Raw genomic sequence first — 18,613 nt, 5'->3', positions numbered from 1 at the left:
TTGAGGAAATGATCTTCTAATGAATGTACTTTTTTTAAACAAGCTGCTAAACCATGTAATCTGGGGGTTGAAAGATGATCTCCATTTTTTGCATTCACCTGCATGCAACTTAACATTCAGATACAAACTTGCTCTATGTTTTATTTTTTTACTATACGGTGTGTTTTCTGTTGAGTCCTGTTGCCTTGGTGCACCTGGCTTATATATCTTCTTTATAAGAAATCACAGAGCTTCCTTATCAAAACTGTAAGTGTAGACAGGTGGTCTGCCTACATGAAATGCATACACATTGCAAAAGCTGCCCCCATGTGACCAGTGGAATAAGAAGGATGCTCATGGGACACTTGCTTGCTTCCCCTTTTGCTTTGGTCCTTCCTGAGAAAAGCCAGATTTGATTTCAGACTGTTTGACTGTTTCGTCTTTCTTGCTGCTGCAAAGTTGCTTTCCTAGCCAGGGACAAGAACAATTGCTGTGAAAGTTTCCCCCTTTCCTGTTTGCTTTTGGTTTTGTAAATCTGTTACACATTAGAATATAGCAACACATGAAAGGTTATGCAGTGTGCAATCCAATAAAGGGAAATCCAGCGGAGGAAAGGTTCACCTTTTGTGATCCCTGCAGCCCAGACAGCAGAGTGCTTCAACTTCTGTTGGTCCACTGTATGACAGGCTGAGAGAGCCATAAATGCCAGCTACATGCTTATGCAATCTGCTGAACTGGCTGTCCATTGTGAACACAGGCAGGGAGCAGAAGAGAGGAAAGAAACTTCCTGACCATGGGGTACTTCCTGTATGCCTCCTTGTGTACTCCAAGGCTTGAACCAGTATAGTTGTCATATGGACCTGCCCCCCAGTCTACAAAAGCCAAAAAAGTGATGAATAACTTCCTTATGGCGACATATTAGAAAAGTGTAGTATGTTTGCAGCACAGATATTTAGAACACAAAGGTTTTGCAAACTAGAAAGGTGCCAGAAAGGTGCCCTTACTTCTTGTGGATGGCCTTTGTGCCTTGATTTCACAAAGAAGCTAATATACAGGGTCTTCAATTTCCAAAATTTCTACATCCTACCCTTTTCCCACCCCCACCCGCAATTCTATTTATTCTCCTGTCAAAGGTTTGTGCAGCTTCCAGGATATGCTAAGACCCTGACAGTATTCAATAAAGTAATTTCTCAAGAAAGCTGGATTTTACAGTGTTGGTTTGCCAGCTGCAGTTCTCAGGGCTAAGGCCTCTTCCAGTTTCTAATGCCTGAAATCACTTTGATAACTTGCTTTCTGTTTCTCAGGCCTTTCAGCTTCCAAAGAGAGAGAGAGATAAAACCTCAGGGGCCAGGGCCAGCATGTTCTTCCTTGGTCCGTTGCATTGCTAATCAAGTGTGATTTTAATATTTGTAATTAGACAATAAAGGGGTGCAGAGGTTGGATCTCTGATGTTTCAGTTCCCAAAAGGCAGAACATGTTTGTTCAGAGGTGTACAGCCTGATCCTAGCCATATTTACTCAGAAGTAAACACCACTGGATTCAGAGAGACTTACTTGAACATAAAGGTGCATAAGTTTTAAACATACATCACTTTAAAGAGGCAATGCCTCTAAAGGTGTCACTCTCTTAACTGTGGTTAAGAGACCAGGAGGGGCCTGTGGGATTGCACACTCAGTCCCCTGCCCTTCAGGGTGAATTCCTACCCCCACCCCACCTTAGCCATAGTCCAGTTATAGATTGTCTCTGGTGTTAGCTACAAAAGGTTAGCTAGCCTCTTAACCAGAGTATGGGAAAACTGGAACCTGGTTAGCTTTAACTATGGTCAGTTCCAGTGCCGAGGGATCCTTTATCCACAGTTAAAGCAAGAGGGGAAAATTGTTCTGGGTGGTAGCGTGCAATTCAGCATTCAAGAGGTCAGCTACATTACATATATACCAGTCCGTTGTCTTGTTAAGTTTAAATCTGCTGTGACATTTTGTGGCAGTGCATTTTTCAAAAAGCCAGGTTAGGTTTTGCATAAGAAGCTGATTCTTAACCTCAAGAAGTTCCTTTCATGAAAAACTCAGGAACTAGAGTCACTGCGGAGAACGCACACTGATCAGCAAGTATCTATGCCATGCCATCAAGGCCAGGAGACCCTTCTTGTTGAAAGAATTGCTTGCTACATTAAGGAAGAACAAGAATTAGTCTGGAAGGACCAAGCTATCTTGAAGGGGTTTGAAAATTTGTTTTCCTTGAGCCTTTTTATTCTTTGTGTCTAATCCTTGGTAGAACCTATGGAAATAAGCCCACTCTTTGCCCTTTTGTACTGCAATAAAATTGTATAATATGCTTGCACTATTCTGGGCGCACCAAGCATGCAAGAAGAAAATAGTTGAAGCTTTTTTTTGAGAATAAAAACACTGTATTATTTGTGTATATAGAGAGACTAATATGAGAGAGAATATGACTTCTGTCTCCTGTATAAAAGCATGCACTGAATTACTTGTATGTAGAACACGCTGTAAATGCTGCAGAGTACTGTAAGATCCTACACTTGAAATCACAAATAACAAGCAACTTCATCTTTAAAAAAAAAAACAGAAACAAAAAACTAAACCGAAGCTGTGCAATGGATTTTGTGCCTTTTTTAAATCCATGTATGTTAATCCAGACAATCGGAGAGAAAAAAAGCTTGTATACTACCAAAACCTTATTAAAGAATCAAAGGCAGAACCTTGTGATGTTTTTTATTTGAGTTTGAACTTCACTGGAGCTAAGATCTGTGTGTTGCTATGCAACTTCAGATACACATTGAAGAAATCTTCTGCTGATGCTTATACCAGTGTGTGTGACCAGAGGGCTGCCTTTCACTTCTCAGATAGCACCTCCTCTGGTGGCAACAGGAAGGCTCTCCACTCTGCCATGGAACCTTTCTGGATGACCTTGGGCCAGTCACACACTCTCAGTCTCACTTATCTCACGGGGTTGTTGTTAGGCTAAAATGGAGAGAAGAACAATGCAGTCCACTTTGGGTCCCTATTGGGGAGAAAGGTAGGGTATAAATAAAGTAAGAAGTCCCAAGATGTGCATCCTGGACCATGGCACTTATCTTGGATCTAGTTATTTATTTATAGTCCATCTTTTTTAAATCATGGAACCCAAGGCTGTCTTCCAGCCAGGCAAGGATTAGACTCAGACCTGTTTAGCAACAGCAAGCTATACTCATACCCTAGGTACAATTGTTCTGTCATAGAATTTGCCCACAGAATTTGCTAAATTAAAAAAGTTCTGTGTAATGAGGGGAGAGGAAACACAGAGCATTTGGGCTATTGTAGGTAAGAACAAGAGCTGCTTCACAGCACCTTTATTTAAGTTCTCCAACAGTTCTTCTAAGGAATTGTTATGCTTATGATCCTATCAGATGACCAACATTACAAAATGCTTGCAGTCGCCACCTTTTCTGGCAGTTCTAATGAACAAGGCTGCTTGGCAGTGGGTTCTCAGCTTTCCAAAGGGAAGGTTCTCTGACCATCTCACCTGTGGGGAGGGACAAAGGCAGATATCCTCCCAGAAGATAACCCTACTGTTCTTTGCAGGGTTCCGTGAACAGCTAGTGCGACTTTGACTCTGGGTGTCACTTGCTAATTCTCTAGTTATTTGATGATAGAAGAACTGGCTGCAGCAGATCCTGCTACATCTGAGGTGATCAGATAAACTCAAGGAAATATCTTTAAATGTAGGTCTGTTAGCTGACTCATCTCCCAACATAAATAATATGAGCTCTAATCCAATGTGAGTTGTAGAGACTGGTGAATTAAAAGTTGGGATCTGGATACTGGCTCAGTCTTAGTTTGTGAATTCTTCCTTCATGGGGACTAAATTATTTGGAGCTTCTCTAGAAATTATCCTTTTGGAGATGAAGCAGAAGAGGAAAGCTGTGAAGAAGTTGACTGCAGTCGCTTGAAACACAAGTAACTGCCTCCTTGAATACATCTTCATCTCTCCAAAAAACAAAAATGTTGAACAGATGTTAGCCTGCCTTAATCTCCTTCAGCATCAGAGGACATCTCCAGCATTATGTCCATGTGAAAGGAATCCTTCATTGATGCCAGGATGCTGAAGTCATTTGCAAACATGTATGTATTGGAGCTGGTAAAATTAATCCAACTAAAAACTTCAGAAAATCACATCAAAGCACTGAAGAGTGCTGGCAGTATCTACTGGTTGTAGGAACCTGTTTTGGATTCCCAGAGATGCTCCAAGGTATCTTCTTTTAATTGTTCCAAAGAAGACTGGAGATACAAGGTCCATTCTAGAGTTGAAAAACAGATTCAAAAGAAACATTTTCAGATTCAAATGTTAAAATCAAATAGTGGCAAGGGTCTCAAAGGGAGATTACCCCACCTCTGTAGAAAGACTGAAACATATCTTCATGCAGCAGTCAGGCCTTATCCCAGATTATTCATTTTGCATCTCATAAGAAACCATACCATCCTTTTGGCTACAAATTTCTCCTCCTTAGGATGCTTATGGAAGCCTTGAAGCCCTGTTGGTTGGGGGTAGCCATATTCCCCTGCCTGAATGATAGCTTGATAAGGCTGCCTTCTGTGAAGTCAGGATTCCTGTACATAGTCAAATGCCTGAGAAAGTATTGATTGTGCTACATGTGGAAAAGAACTCTCTACAACCACAACAGTGTAGAGATCATTTGAGGATGATCCTGGATTTGGCAACAAACAATGTTCCTGTTGCAAGAAAGACAACAGAAGAAGCTTTGACTGAGCTATCCTTGAACAGGCAAAAAGTTATGGAATGAATACAATTTCTGGGTATGATGATGTCTTGCAAATAAATAGTAGCACAGTTCAGGTCTCATGCCAGGGCTCTTCTGCTGTTCCAGCAGTAAATAGCTAACAATTCAGGAAGTCACTCGCCTCTTATGAGATGGCAGGTATTCCTGTGATGTCCAGGGAGATTGTCTCATAGCATAGCTTTTTGGGAGCCACACAGGATTTTCTCCCTAATGGATGCAAACCACTTTCAATGTAGAGCCGACTGCTGTAGCTCAAAGGATTGCATCACTAGCTCAAATTCTGGACTATCAGTCCAGTGCTTCTGGCATCCCAGAACAAGATCTGAGGAGTATGCATTCCCATACATGCACAGAGCACATTAGCAAAGGTATGTCTGAGCAGACAGGGATGTGGAATGCACTCATTATCCCTGCACAGCGAGGCCAGCAAGATTTTGACTTGGGTAGAATATTAACTGAGGTGCCTGTGAGTACAGCATGTAGCATGGGAGTGCAACACTATTTTGCACTGGCTCAACTGACAAGCCATCAAATAGGCTGAGAGGAAGATTTGTCCCTAAATTTTCAATCAGTCTGCAAAAAACAAAAAGAGGGGAGTAAAGAAAGCTGATGATAAACCTAATGTGCAGGCATATCCAGAGGAAGCCTTTAGGCCAAGAGTCCAGTGCCTAGAGGCATGTGGAACACATGTCCTGTCTGCAGTGTGGCAGCTGGAAATCCTGTGTATAATTCCTCCTGCTGCCTTTAGCCATTCCTGCAGCTGATTGAAGAGCACAAGGAAGAAATCATTCAGGCAGTCCAAGGGGGACCTACTTTCTAAAATTTCTATGGCTGTTATTTCAGAAATAACTTTTCAGTTAGAATCAGAGAATCATAGAGTTGGAATGGACCTTCAGGGTCATCTAACCCAACCCCTTGCACAATGCAGGAAACTCACAAATATCTCTCCCTAAAAACACAGTATCTTCATTGCTATCAGATGGCTATCTAGCCTCTGTTTAAAGGAAGGAGAGCCCACCACCTCCTGAGGAAGCCTCTGAGGAATCGCTGTAACGGTCAGAAAGTTCTTCCTAAAATTGAGCCGGAAATTCTTCTGATTTAATTTCAACCCATTGGTTCTGGTCCTACCTTTTGGGGCCACAGAAAACAATTTCACACCATCCTCTATATGACAGCCCTTCAAGTACTTGAAGATGGTGATCATATCACCTCTCAGCCGCCTCCTCTCCAGGCTAAACATCCCCAGCTCCTTCAATCTTTCTTCATAGGACTTGTTCTCCAGACCCCTCACCATCTTTGTCACCCTCTTCTGGACTTGTTCCAGCTTGTCTATATCCTTCTTAAAATGTGGTGCCCAAAACTAAACACAATACTCCAGGTGAGGTCTTACCAGAGCAGAGTAAAGCAATATCATCACTTCACGTGATCCAGACACTATACTTCTGTTGATACAGCCCAAAATTGCATTTGCCTTTTTAGCCACCACATCACACTGTTGACTCAAGTTCAGCATATTATCCACTAAGACCCCTAGATTCTTTTCACACATACTACTGCTAAGACAAGTCTCCCCCATCCTATAACCATGCATTGGGTTTTTTACATTTATCTGTGTTAAATTCATTTTATTGGTTTTTGTCCAGTTTTCCAACCTGTCAAGATCATCCTGTATCCTATTTCTGTTTTCTACTGTATTTGCAACCCCTCCCAATTTAGTATAATCAGCAAATTTAATAAGCATTCCCTCTATTCCTTCATCCAAATCATTCATAAAGATGTTGAACAAAACAGGTCCGAGGACAGATCCTTGAGGCACTCCACTTGTCACTCCTCTCCAAGAGGATGAGGAACCATTCACAAGCACTCTTTGGGTGCGATCTGTCAACCAGTTACAGATCCGCCTAACGGTAACAGGATCCAAACCACAGTTTACCAACTTGTCAACAAGGATTGTATGTGGAACCTTATCAAAAGCCTTACTGAAATCAAGATAAACAATGTTAACATTCACCCGCCTCCAATCTTCTGGCACCTCTCCTGTTCTCCAAGAATTCTCAAAAATAATAGCCAGATGCTCAGAAATTACATCCACAAGCTCTTTTAGAACCCTTGGATGCAGTTCATCTGGCCCTGAGGACTTAGTTTCATTTAAAGAAACTAGGTGTTTATGTACTACCCCTATGCTAATCCTAGGTTGGAACTTCATACCCTCCTTATATGTTGTTTTTGCCATGTTGAGCACCGTTTCCCTTAGAAGAGAAGACTGAGGAAAAGTAGGAATTGAACAGTTCTGCCCTCTCTTCATTATCTGTTACAATTTCACTTTCTTGCCCTCGCAATGGGCCTACCATGTCCTTGCTCTTTTTTTTTACTCTGAACGTAAGAAAAGAACCCTTTTTTGTTGTTTTTAGCATCTTTGGCCAGCCTAAGCTCATACTGAGCTTTAGCTTGCCTAACTTTTTCTCTACAAGCACTGGTATTATTTGTATTATTTTTACATTTATACCCTGCCTTTCTTCAATCGTGGAACTTAAGTCATCATATCTAGGTTCCAGGAACTGAACAGATCCAGGCCTGCTCAGCTTCACCAGAGCTGTTTACCATGTGATTGCCATGAGCACTTGCAGGAGAGCACCCCCTACAAGCTCCCTGTGGAAACTCAATTCCATTGGGCAGGGACCCAATTTGGTTCAGAACTCTGGTGCTGGAGTGGGGGCAATCAACCCAAAAGTATTGTTTGCCCTAGAGGGCAGGGGCTACACATGAAAGCATTCAGTGCAACCCTCTAATTGGGTAAATAATGCCTTGGGCCATTTTGGGTCAGGAAAACAGCACCAGGAAGAAGACAGGAGCCCTTCCTCCTGATCTGAATCAGGCCATATGCTGCTTCTGACTTGAGTTCCCACAGGAAACTGTCATATGGATGCAAGTCCCTTAGGTGAGCACATAGTTGAGGTAATATGTAGTGTGGACATAAGAGACAACACAGTACTAGTGACATACCAAGCGTATGTCGTTCGGGGTTCCCAAAACATTGTAGCTAAGGAATTCCTGTAATATTGTGTTAGACTGACGTAGGACCGAGGAAGTCTTGGTTCAGATTCCCATTCTGACTTGAAGCTTGCTGGGGAATCATGACCAGTTTTTCAGCTTAACTTATCTCACAGGTTTATTGTGAAGATAAAATGGAGACAGAGACCCCCTCCCCCCCCCCCCCCGCCATGCCATCCTTAGACTCATTCGTTCACAGATTACTGGCCTGTAAACTGAATTGCTCCCTGATAGCCATTGAGCTCTTGACTAAAAATCCCTGACTTAAATAAAAAGGTAAAGGTAGTGCCCTGTGCAAGCACCTGGTCATTACTGACCCATGGGTTGACATCACTTCAAGACACTTTCTTGGCAGACTTTTATAGGGTGGTTTGCCATGGCCAGTCATCTACACTTTACTCCTAGCAAATTGTGTATTAAATATTCTAAAAGTCTTAATTTTGTGGCAGTCACACCAGCATTCAAGGGTTTGGAATCATGCATTTTTGTTTCAGACCTACCTATCAGAGGAAAGAAACACAGATAACATAAAAAGTGCTCATGTTTCATCTTGACAGGACCCAGAGCATTAGACTAACTTTCCTTTGTTACTTTTGCTTGAGTAAGCTTTCATTGGGAAAAGGGTATTCAAGGCTCCCTTATTCTTATAATTTGGCAACCATATAGGTGCAATCCAGCAATCTCTGAGCTAGTCTCTTCCAGAAGGTATCAACATGCAGTCTGTTCAAGATGCCTTTTTGGCCAGTCCTCTGTAGAAGGGATCTGTAGAAGAACTATGTGGGCTTCTACAAATATTTATTTATTTATTTATTTTATTCGATTTATATCCCGCCCTACCCCACCAAATAGGTACACTAGACAGGGAAAGGTGAATTTTCTCTCGTGCAGATTCAGGATTTGGGAAGAATATACTACAAAGGGTGTTGATATCCCAAGGAGGAAGCCCCAACATGAGGTGACACAATGTTTATATATCTTCTAAGAGAGACTGTTGCCTGGCCACCTATGAAATGAAGGTTACTTCAGGCTAGTTGTCCATTCCTGTGCTTGAAGATGTCCAGAGAGCAGTCTGCCATCCTGGCTGTTCAGTCATTTTATTGTTTGTTGTAGCTGATACCACATCCCAGCCAAACATTACTAACAGCTTTGTTATGTTTGTGCCAGAGGTTAAGGATCTTTTACTTTTCAGGGTGCTCAGTCTGAACTGCCAGGGGATGCTCCTTCTCCTGGTGGTTGACCCTGTCTTCCACCAGGGGGATGTCCTATCCCAGAAATGAAATGTGGTCCTCTGACCACTTCTGAGTATAGCTGCACAATGTGAGCTTCATTTGATGGATTTTTAATCCTGTCTTTGATTGCCACTGACAATTATAATTCAAGAAGCATTTTAAGGTAGACTCTGAGCTGATATAATTTAGTACAGCTTCTAGTGATGTCAGGGGTGTGTGGCATATGTAAATGAGTAATGCAAAGGAGCTGTGCTAATGAGCTCCAGCACCTCTTTTTCTACAAAATGACCACTGCTAATGAGTAGAGTGCAGAGTTATCTTCTACTGAAGATTGATGCTGTCAGCAATTTGTGGCAGCTAGCCCTTTGACACTGCTACTACACTTGACCAGCGTTAAACATACAAGAGTATCAAACCAGACTGCAGAGCTGAGAGAGCCTTTTGTACTTTGAAATATCTTGGAAATGCTCCTTTTATATTTTTTTCAAATCCAAGAGAGATGTACCAGTACACTGACAGCATAAAGCATTTTTAGCACCTGTTCAGCCCAGTGTTATTTCTTAGACCTATTGTCTATTAACCACCCTTTTCTCTCTCCACTACAGCTTGTTCTCTCTTTTCTTTGCCCTGGTACTGTCAGGTGCTCAGGCCTGAGAGCAGGTTGGCATCTTGGACCACAGGCAAATTAAACTAGTTGGCTGAAGGCTGCTAAGCTGGTGGCATTCCCCAGCAACAAATTGCTTAGGCTGAAGGAGGACAGAAGATGTGATGGTGCAACAAATTGGCCCTCCAATGTCATCAGGCTTTTTGGCCAGGAGGAATATAGGCTGTCATCTAAAAATGCCAGCTGGAATTGCATATAGTCCCTTCCTCCAGCAAATGCCTGAACCCGTGAGTTCCTATTATGACACCACAGCTCCTAATAGCCAAACTTTACTTTTTTTTATCTTTGTAACCCCAGTCTCTGCTGTAATTCCTTCTCTGAACCGTATCTCTGGTACCTTTCTTTTGCTTTAGTTGCTCTGGTGTCCACCATTTCTGTTCCTTCTTGCCAATTTTGTAGTAACTGCATACAAGGCTTTCACTCTCCCAGAAAGGTGTGCACAGAAGTGCTTTCAGGCTCAGGTGAATTGTACCATGTGGCAGGCTGAATAAAAGCTGAAAAATTAGAATGTGTTTGTTTAGTCAATTTGTGTGCTGCTTTGCTTAACATGACCTCCTGCCCCCCATCTACCAGTTCTCCAAATGTTACCTGGTCAATAAATTAATACTGACTTACATAAAGGGATTCTAGAGAAGGATGGATTGTCAAAGAGAAAGAAAGGAAAGAGCCACCCAACAAATACACAAAAAGTAAAAGTTGGTCAGATTTCTGGAGTTTCAGAGAAAGAAAACAACAGGATGGATTTCTATCAAGTCTGAGGGATGATCAGGTATTGGAATCACAGTGGGATCAAGTTGGTAGGAATAAAATACCATGGGATGGATCCCACCACCACCACAAGGAGCCCACAGAGGCAGACCACCCCTCCCCTATCAGCCCCCAATAGACAGTACCTAAAGTAAACACCAAGGCCCAGAGGAAATCTTGTGGGCAAAATAGCTTTGAATGTGGGGAGAGCAGGAGCAGCAATTTGCTACCCCTATCTCAAGTGGTCTCTGGGGTCACAATTACATTTACAGGGAAGGCCATAACAATCAGTGTCTGAAGTTCTCCCAGGGGTTGCAGATAGTGGGGAGAGGCTCTCAGTCCATTTGCAGACCTTGCAATGTGCATACTTGGGACCCTGGCACATGCCTGGCTGCCTTCCTGGTTGAGAGGCCTCAGAGCTCCTTATCTCTAGGCTTTCATAGGCAGAACTGTGGTTTGTGCCGATGGATTTCAGAGGGCCAAGCTCCAGGCCGCAAAGCAGGTGCCCCAGTAAACTGCTCTCATAGGAGCTGGAGAAAGAAAGGGAGCTGCCCTGCAGCTTCTGGTTGGTTTCGCCTCCAGAAAGCTTGGAAACTGACTAGAGGCTTCAGCTCCACTATCCCAGCTAGGGTTGCCAATCCCCAGGTGGGTAGCAAACTAGGAAAAAATGCTGCACATAAGCATTACACACAATTATGCTCTATCAATAAATACATCTATATCATCACATTTTCTGAATACACTCCAACGTTTTATATCACTTCTAGTTAATTTCAAAATCCGGTGTGGTTGAACAAGAGGATTGCTGCCTTGAAGAAATAGAAAAGGCTTCACGGTACTACCTGTGACTGGAGAGATACATTTACAGCAGGACTTGGTACCTTCCTTTTTTCAGTTGAAGCATCCAGATTGGATATCAATTTATGTTTATGAACTTTGAACTTTGAAATTAACTAGACGTGATGTAAAACACTGTAGTGTATTCAGAAAATGTGGTGATATAAATGTATTTATTGATGGAGCATAATTGTGTGTAAACTTGTACGCAATGTTTTTTCCTAGTTTGCTAATTATCTGTATGCTGTGGTTTCCTGTTCATGTTAAAATACCCAGGTGGGGGCAGGGGATCCCCTGGTTTGGAGGACCTCCCCCCGCTTCAGGGTCATCAGAAAGTGGGGTGGAAGGAGGAAATGTCTGCTGGGTACTCCATTATTCCCTATGGAGAATGATTCCTATAGGGTATAATGGAGAATTGATCCATGGGTATCTGGGGCTCTATGGAAGTTGTTCTTTGAGGTAGAGGCACCAAATGTTCAGCAAAGCATCTGGTGACTCTCCTAAAAAATCCCTCCAAGTTTCAAAAAGATTGGACCGGGGGGTCCAATTCTATGAACCCCAAAAGAAGGTGCCCCTATCTTTCATTATTTCCAACGGAGGGAAGGCATTTAAAAGGAGTGTGATCCCTTTAAAAGTGATGGCCAGAACTCCCTTTGGAGTTCAATTGTGCTTGCCACACCCTTGCTCCTGGCTCCACCCCCGAAGTCCCCAGATATTTCTTGAGTCAGATTTGGCAATCCTAATTCCGGCCCCTGCACTTCTGTTCAGTTTCCTGTGAAACTGACTAGAAGTGCGGGGGGGGGGGGGAGAACAGAGTTATGGCATCTAGTCAGTTTTAGTGGAAATTGATCAGAAGTGCACATGCTGTCTGGAAAAGAAGCAAACACAAACCAAATGACATGCCAAGAAAAAAGGTGGTTTGTCATGTGTTTGGGTGTGATGGGATCAGACGAACCAGTTTTGGCATGAATTATGATTAGTGGTTTAGTTCGTGCCCATCCCTAGTCTGAAACCTAAGCCACTGGGTAGTTTTAAAGCTGGTCATTTACAGAGCTGATCTCTTTGCAAAAAAAAAGAAAGAAAAGGAATCAGCAAAATGCTGGCTTCTTGATTATATTTAACAGGGCCATGTGGAATTGTCCCTCATTTCTTCCTTGGTCTTTGCCCATGGAGAATAATTTTTTATCCTTGTAGGGATAGAAACAAGCAGTCTCAGAATGGAGGACTGGCAGATGACATATATTCCCCATTACTTGGAGGAAGCTTGCAACATACTAAGGGAAGAAAATGTTCCTGTTTCACACAGCCTAATAATCTGCTTCCTAAAGGCTGACCATATCACTGACAATGTTCTTCCTATTGTCCATCTAAAATTTACTTCCTTATTTCTTGAGACATTTCTGAGCTCTTCAGTTCTGAGAAGTGTGAAAAATGTATTCTTCTTCATGATATAGAATCATAGAATCACAGAACTGAAAGGGGCCATACAGGTCATCTGGACCAATTCCCCCCCCACCCCCGGTTCAATGCAGGAACAGCCTACAGCACCCCTGACAAGTGTTTGTCCAGAATTCCAAGTAGGTTTCCCATCCAAGTACTTGTCAGCATTGATCCTGCTTAGCTTCTGAGATATGATGAGATTGGGCTTGCCTGGGCTATCCACATCAGGGTGGCCCTGAGTTTAATATTGTGTGGTAATGTACCTTGCAATATGCTTAATATGCTTGTAATATGCTTCTCTCATCCCTGGATATCTCCACTCAGGAGAAATCTAGCCATTTGTAAAACAGTTTGTTCTATACCATCCTTCATGTTTTATATGCCCATTACAAATTGCTATGAACTATACAATTTATTTTTACTGTTATGTTTATCCCTTCTTTTTACAGGATTACATCTGGTGTATGTCTTCCTGTCTGTCCAGTTCTGTGTGTGTTTGTGCATTTTGTTTTACATTATGGCCCTGAGACTGACTAGTTCATTAATTGAATGATAAACTTTTGCATTGTTGTCTTGTGTTCATCAGACATCACACTAGTAGGAGGCAGAGGGGAAGTATTATTTCTTGCTTGTTTTTAGCTTGAGCTGGGAATCTCTTATTCCCTCTTATTAGCATTGAGGGCTGGGCACTTAAGAGAGAGCACTAAAGAGAATGAACTGAGGAGGGAATAAACTGCTCCTTAGACTTTGGGTTTAATTTTTTTTTTGTATTTTTATGTGCATGTTTGTGCGTGTGTGTGTGTGTATGTACCTAGAATTCATGGTGATCTCAGGTGACTGACCCCTACTGAGGGCATGGAGAATATTCAGAGAGGTGGCTGAATAAAGCTGTGCCTGCCTCCAGCTCTGGTATTTCAAGGAGGTCTCCCATTCAAGTTTTTGCCAGAGTCATCCCTGCTCATCTTCCAAGATCTGATGACATTGGGCTTGCCTGGGCTACCCAAGTCAGTGCAGCCCTGAGTTTAATGTTGTGTGGTAATGTACCTTCCAATGTGTTTAAAGGCACACTAATCTCTGTAGAGACCTCTTCAAATCTCTATGTTTGTTTTTTGTTGCTTCATTCTGTCTAGAGTCTTCTCTGGTTCTATTTCATTCTGCTGAAGAGATGGTGATGAGATCAGCACCGCATAATACACCATTGTTTGCATAGTTTTAAGGTTCTCCAAGATAACCACACTGTTTTTCTATGTCTTGTTCCAGGTGTTCACACTGAAGCCTTTCGAGATGAATGGTCTCCCTAAGGTGGTGCCTTTAAGTTTGCCTTATCAAGACTTCAAAAGGGATGTGTCAGAAAATAGGGAAAGATCTAGAATTCTCCAACGCATAAAGAAGGTGGATTTCTCAAATATTATCTTAACTGCTCCTTATAAACCACCTGCAGCCCATTTAGAAGCAAATAGCAGATATGAGGAGGAGGAAGAAGAGGAGGAGGAGGATGAAGAAGAGGACGAAGAAGAAGAAGATGATGATGTTGGTGAGTTAGGAGAAGAGCTTGACATGCATAGTGATTCAAGCAGTGATGTGAGCCAGAAGAGTACTGAGCGCAGTCAGGAAGGTGCACCATCGACCCTCTTGGCAGATGACCAAAAGGAATCCAAGGGCCGAGCTTCAGCTGCAGAGGGTGACTTGGAACTTGAGGAAGGCTCCAAAACATTAGTTCTCTTTTCACCAGGAGACATAAAGAAATCCCCTGTGAATGCAGACTTGGCTCCTGATGTTGATCTTGGAACTCTTGCTGCACTGACACCTCAGAGTGAGAGACCACAGCCCATGGGAAGCCAGCTTGATGTGTCAGAGCCAGGAACCCTTTCCTCCATCCTTAAGTCAGAACCAAAGCCTCCTGTTGCAGCAGCCACAACTTCTTCCCCCTTTACCAAAGTTGAGCGCACATTTGTCCATATTGCTGAAAAGACCCATTTAAACATTATGTCTTCCGGAGGTCACCTGATGAGGCATGAGGAGTACTGCCTTTCAGGGCAATTTGAAGAGATAATTGCTGAAGAACAGCTGGAGGAAAACCAGGTCTTGGTGGAAAATGGGAGTGTGAATTCAGGCCTGGAAGGGGGAGAAATGGAAAGCTGTGCTTTCTCGGTGAATCACGTCGAAACATCCTCTGAAATTATGGGAGAACAGGCAGTACTTCTCAATGGTGTCACTAAAGTGGAAGAAGAGGAGGATGAGTTGGAACTTAAAGGCAAAGTTTCCCATGAATTAGATATGGAAGAAGCTGACAAACTGGTTTCAGAAGAGCCTGGCTTTGAAAAGAAAATTTATGCAACAGAATACCTTAAACAAACTGAAATTCTCCCTGATACTTCAAAGGAGAGTTTGAGAAAGCCCCTGAATATTAGGTACAAAAGCCGAATTCCCATCTTGCTCTCAGAAGAGGACACTGGTTCAGACCTTTCAGCATCACACTCAGGCAAAGAGAGGCTATACAAGAGACTGAAACAGCAGGATTTGGTACGCTTGGTGATGGAGAAAAGACAAAACCGTCTACTTAGGCTGGCTTCAGGAGCTTCATCTTCTGCTTCCTCCAGTGATGAGAGACGGAGAGCTTCAGAAACCCTTTCAGCCACTGGCTCTGAGGAGGACACCCACGACTCAGATGATTCTGTCCCAAGGAAAATTGGGAGTCAGGAGAAATTTCCCCTGGCCAAGAGGGAAGAGAGAAGTTTAAATATGAAGAGTAGAATCCCTCGTCCTATCATGCCCCTAAAGCCACCTGTGATAGAATTGAAATATGGGAGTCCTTCAGCTCATCCTCCACCAGCACTAAGTAGCAGTCCAGGAGACACAGCTTTGGCAAACAGGTAAGGTTCTTGAGTAATGCCCTAATTCCCCCTCAAGCAGATTTCATGATCAAAGGTGGCTAATTTGGACCATCACCTCTTCCAGTTAGTTCATCTTCCACTTAGCTCATCATTGGGTCCCTTCTTACTGACTAGCAGTGACAGGGTATCTGCTTATGTACTGGAGATCTATCAGTCTAGCTATACAGGCTGACTGTCTTGGTGGAATGTATATGAGCTGTGGCAATACAACTTAAAAAAAATCCTTTCCAATATCTCTGTAGCCACCAAAGAGCTGAGGATAGTTGCTATCTGGGACCCAAGACAATCCATTTTCTGGGGACATTCCAGGCTCAGAACAGTACTAGATGAGGTATTTACTTTTTCCACTGCTGATCTCTTCAACCTCCAGAAGAGACTACTCTTGCTGTGCAAATATATTACCAAAGTTAGTGGGTACTGAGTAAGCAATTGCAAGAAGACCCTCCAGTCTAAAATGTTTAGAAGTCTAAAAATCCGTGCAAGTCAGCTGGTGATTAATGACTGAGATTTATATATTCTAATGCAGTGATATTGGGAATACTGGTGTGTAATGAATGGCTTTCACAAATGACAATATACTTTTTTTAGAAAAAGGATAAACATCCAGATGTTTGTCTATGAAAGGGCAGCAGAATGTTTGTTCCATTGTGCAGCTGTCCCAATCACAGCTCCTTGTGTAAACTGGTATAGGATATTTAGAGGAAGAATCTCACAGATTTGGCCTTATATTATTGTGTGTTAGTATCAAGTGCAAAGATTGCACAAGACGTTACCTAGTGGTGAAATGTGTGTGTGCCTGGAGGAAGCTTGCTCCCCCATAACATGAGGAAGGCTCTAGTCCCACTTTGTGTGAGAACTTAGTTGCGTCCATCGAATGCCTGACTGCTCCTCTTTTTCTTTGCTGTCAACAGAAAACCTGGCCATGGTTCAACTCAGTGTTATGGCTATATATTATCAATTGTAGTGCTACCTTAGCTATGCATTATCAATTGTCAATCTAATATGAACTAGTAGCTGAAGTCTGGCCATAAAAAGTCCTGTCTCCTCTTTCTTTTCATTCTCTTCTTGCAGGCTTCAGGGGCAAAGACCATCTGGGAATGTATCTGTTGACTCACGAATAAAACTAACACCAAGTCCTGCTGTACCTCCCCAGCGGAGCAGTCTGAGGAAAGTCACCCGTGCGCCACCTAGGAGTCCAGTTCTCCCTCCAAGAAACCTCAGTGCTTCCCCCAAAAGCCAGTCCTTGTCCAGAAAGGAAAGTCCATCTCCATCCCGACAACATAGGCCAGGGACCACCCTTCCGCGGATCCCACCTCCTTCCACCGTTCCATCCAGAGCTCAGGCAGGGCTGCTGGGAGACACCCCCGTGTCACCAGGCATGATCAGAAAGGGACAAAGAGGGAAGGCTCAGACTCCAGCAACCAAAGGAAGACAGGTATCCCAGGAAGGCAAAGCTACTGCTAGATAATGATCTGCTGCTGTCAACCATTTTGATCTACCAACCTACCATCTTGCCAGGCTGGAGAAACCTCTGCGTATAGTATACACTCAAGATGCCCGCAGCACAGCCTTACATGTTGGAAATACAAGCAGCTAGCCGTACTTCAGTGCTTCACTTGCCCACATACCCACGCTGTCTCAATCTGGCTCCAACCTGGCTGAGACCTTCCTGGCCAGCTCATGCTTGCTTGCTATTGCCAATCACCAAGCAATGACTCCAGCAGACTGCCTAGTGCCTGACCCTCTTTTCTCTCATGCCGTATTTTCATTTTCTCAGTTAGCAATACCACAGTCTCCTCATGAGAGACCTGAGACCAGGTTGGTAGGGGAGATGGCTTTTTACAAAGCACTGGCCAAAAGCAGTGGAAAGATTAAAGGGCTGCATCTACCTGGAAGAGGTGAACTTCTAGATCGTCTGGATGACCCAATGTCCCCATCCCCTTCCCCCTTCCGAAGTGTGACTCTGACAGTTGCTGCCTATCTATCCATATGTTGTATTTTTTACCCTGGCACAAACCAAACTCAGCGATTGCCTCACCTTAAATACTGAGCAAGGAGAATGTGTGACTGAAACTATGGCCTGTGAGGAGAGGAGGTGCATTATGTGGAACTGATATCTGGAATAGCTTTTCTTAGCCAACAGGCTTGATGAGTGTGTTGCAGGAGAGAGGAGCCTGTTAGGGAAAGAGATTCTTTTCCTGCAAGTAAGCAGCTGCTCTAATACATGTTGAAGGGGAGGGACATTGGTTCAGCGATGTATTAACTATTCATGAAGTGGTGGTGCAAGCATTCTAGGGTGGTCTCATTGGCAGGAATAGAGTCAGGTGCAGACAAAATTACCTCTAAATCTCAAAATATTACCTATGGAGATTATGGTTCCAGCATGCAGGGTTTCCTCTAAATCCAAATGCAAGGCTCTGGGAATCAGATACTACCGCTTTCCTACAGGACTTGGACCTTTTCTTGGGCTTCCTGTGTCCAATTGTCTTGTGATGGTGGCATCTACTTGCTTGGGAAAGACAGCAATGAAGCTCTAATTGGCTGCTGGTTGGGGTGTGTATTATTTTCTAATACACATCAGAGGAGATGATTAGCAGATTGGCACTCACTAGTACACTGTGAGTATTTTGATGAAGTTGTTGTATTTGGTTGATTTGGGAAGGACAGTTTCATATATCCTCTTTCCTTGCTCCTGCCTAACAAACAGAAGAAGTGGATGTGCTGGCAGAGCCAGGAAACAGCAATTATACAAAGCTGTATTTAAGGGTGCAGGTTTTAGGAACATGGATTGCATTAAAAATGAGCCATTGCTGTGGTTCTGAAAAGCTTAAAATCAGGAAGCAAGCTGATGTGCTAACATCTGCATGAATCTAGAGCCAGCAGCATGAGAGGATGCATTAAACAAGATACCTTAGCAGAGGCATTCATAGAGTGTTAGCTCATTCTGGGTATCCTTTCCCCCCACAGCTCCCAGGAA

General features: G+C 43.1%; 1 protein-coding gene across 3 annotated transcripts in view; it reads left to right on the top strand.

The window, feature by feature from the left end:
• Positions 1 to 17,525, top strand: part of TTBK1 (tau tubulin kinase 1) — a 132,104-nt gene extending 114,579 nt beyond the window's left edge. For 2 of the 3 annotated variants that reach the window (XM_060247895.1, XM_060247910.1), the window contains 2 exons: positions 14,003 to 15,615; positions 16,708 to 17,525. In XM_060247895.1, coding sequence (XP_060103878.1) covers positions 14,003 to 15,615; positions 16,708 to 17,104 — 2,010 coding nt within the window. In that variant the 3' untranslated portion in view covers positions 17,105 to 17,525. The remainder of the gene's footprint in view (positions 1 to 14,002; positions 15,616 to 16,707) is intronic. The other variant, XM_060247902.1, reaches the window with a different exon arrangement.
• The last annotated feature ends 1,088 nt before the right edge of the window (positions 17,526 to 18,613 follow it).

This window comes from Heteronotia binoei, chromosome 1 (assembly GCF_032191835.1).
Source record: "Heteronotia binoei isolate CCM8104 ecotype False Entrance Well chromosome 1, APGP_CSIRO_Hbin_v1, whole genome shotgun sequence".
Lineage (NCBI taxonomy): Eukaryota > Metazoa > Chordata > Lepidosauria > Squamata > Gekkonidae > Heteronotia > Heteronotia binoei.
The sequence above is the reverse complement of the archived record's forward strand: the minus strand, read 5'-3'. Positions and strand labels throughout refer to the sequence as shown.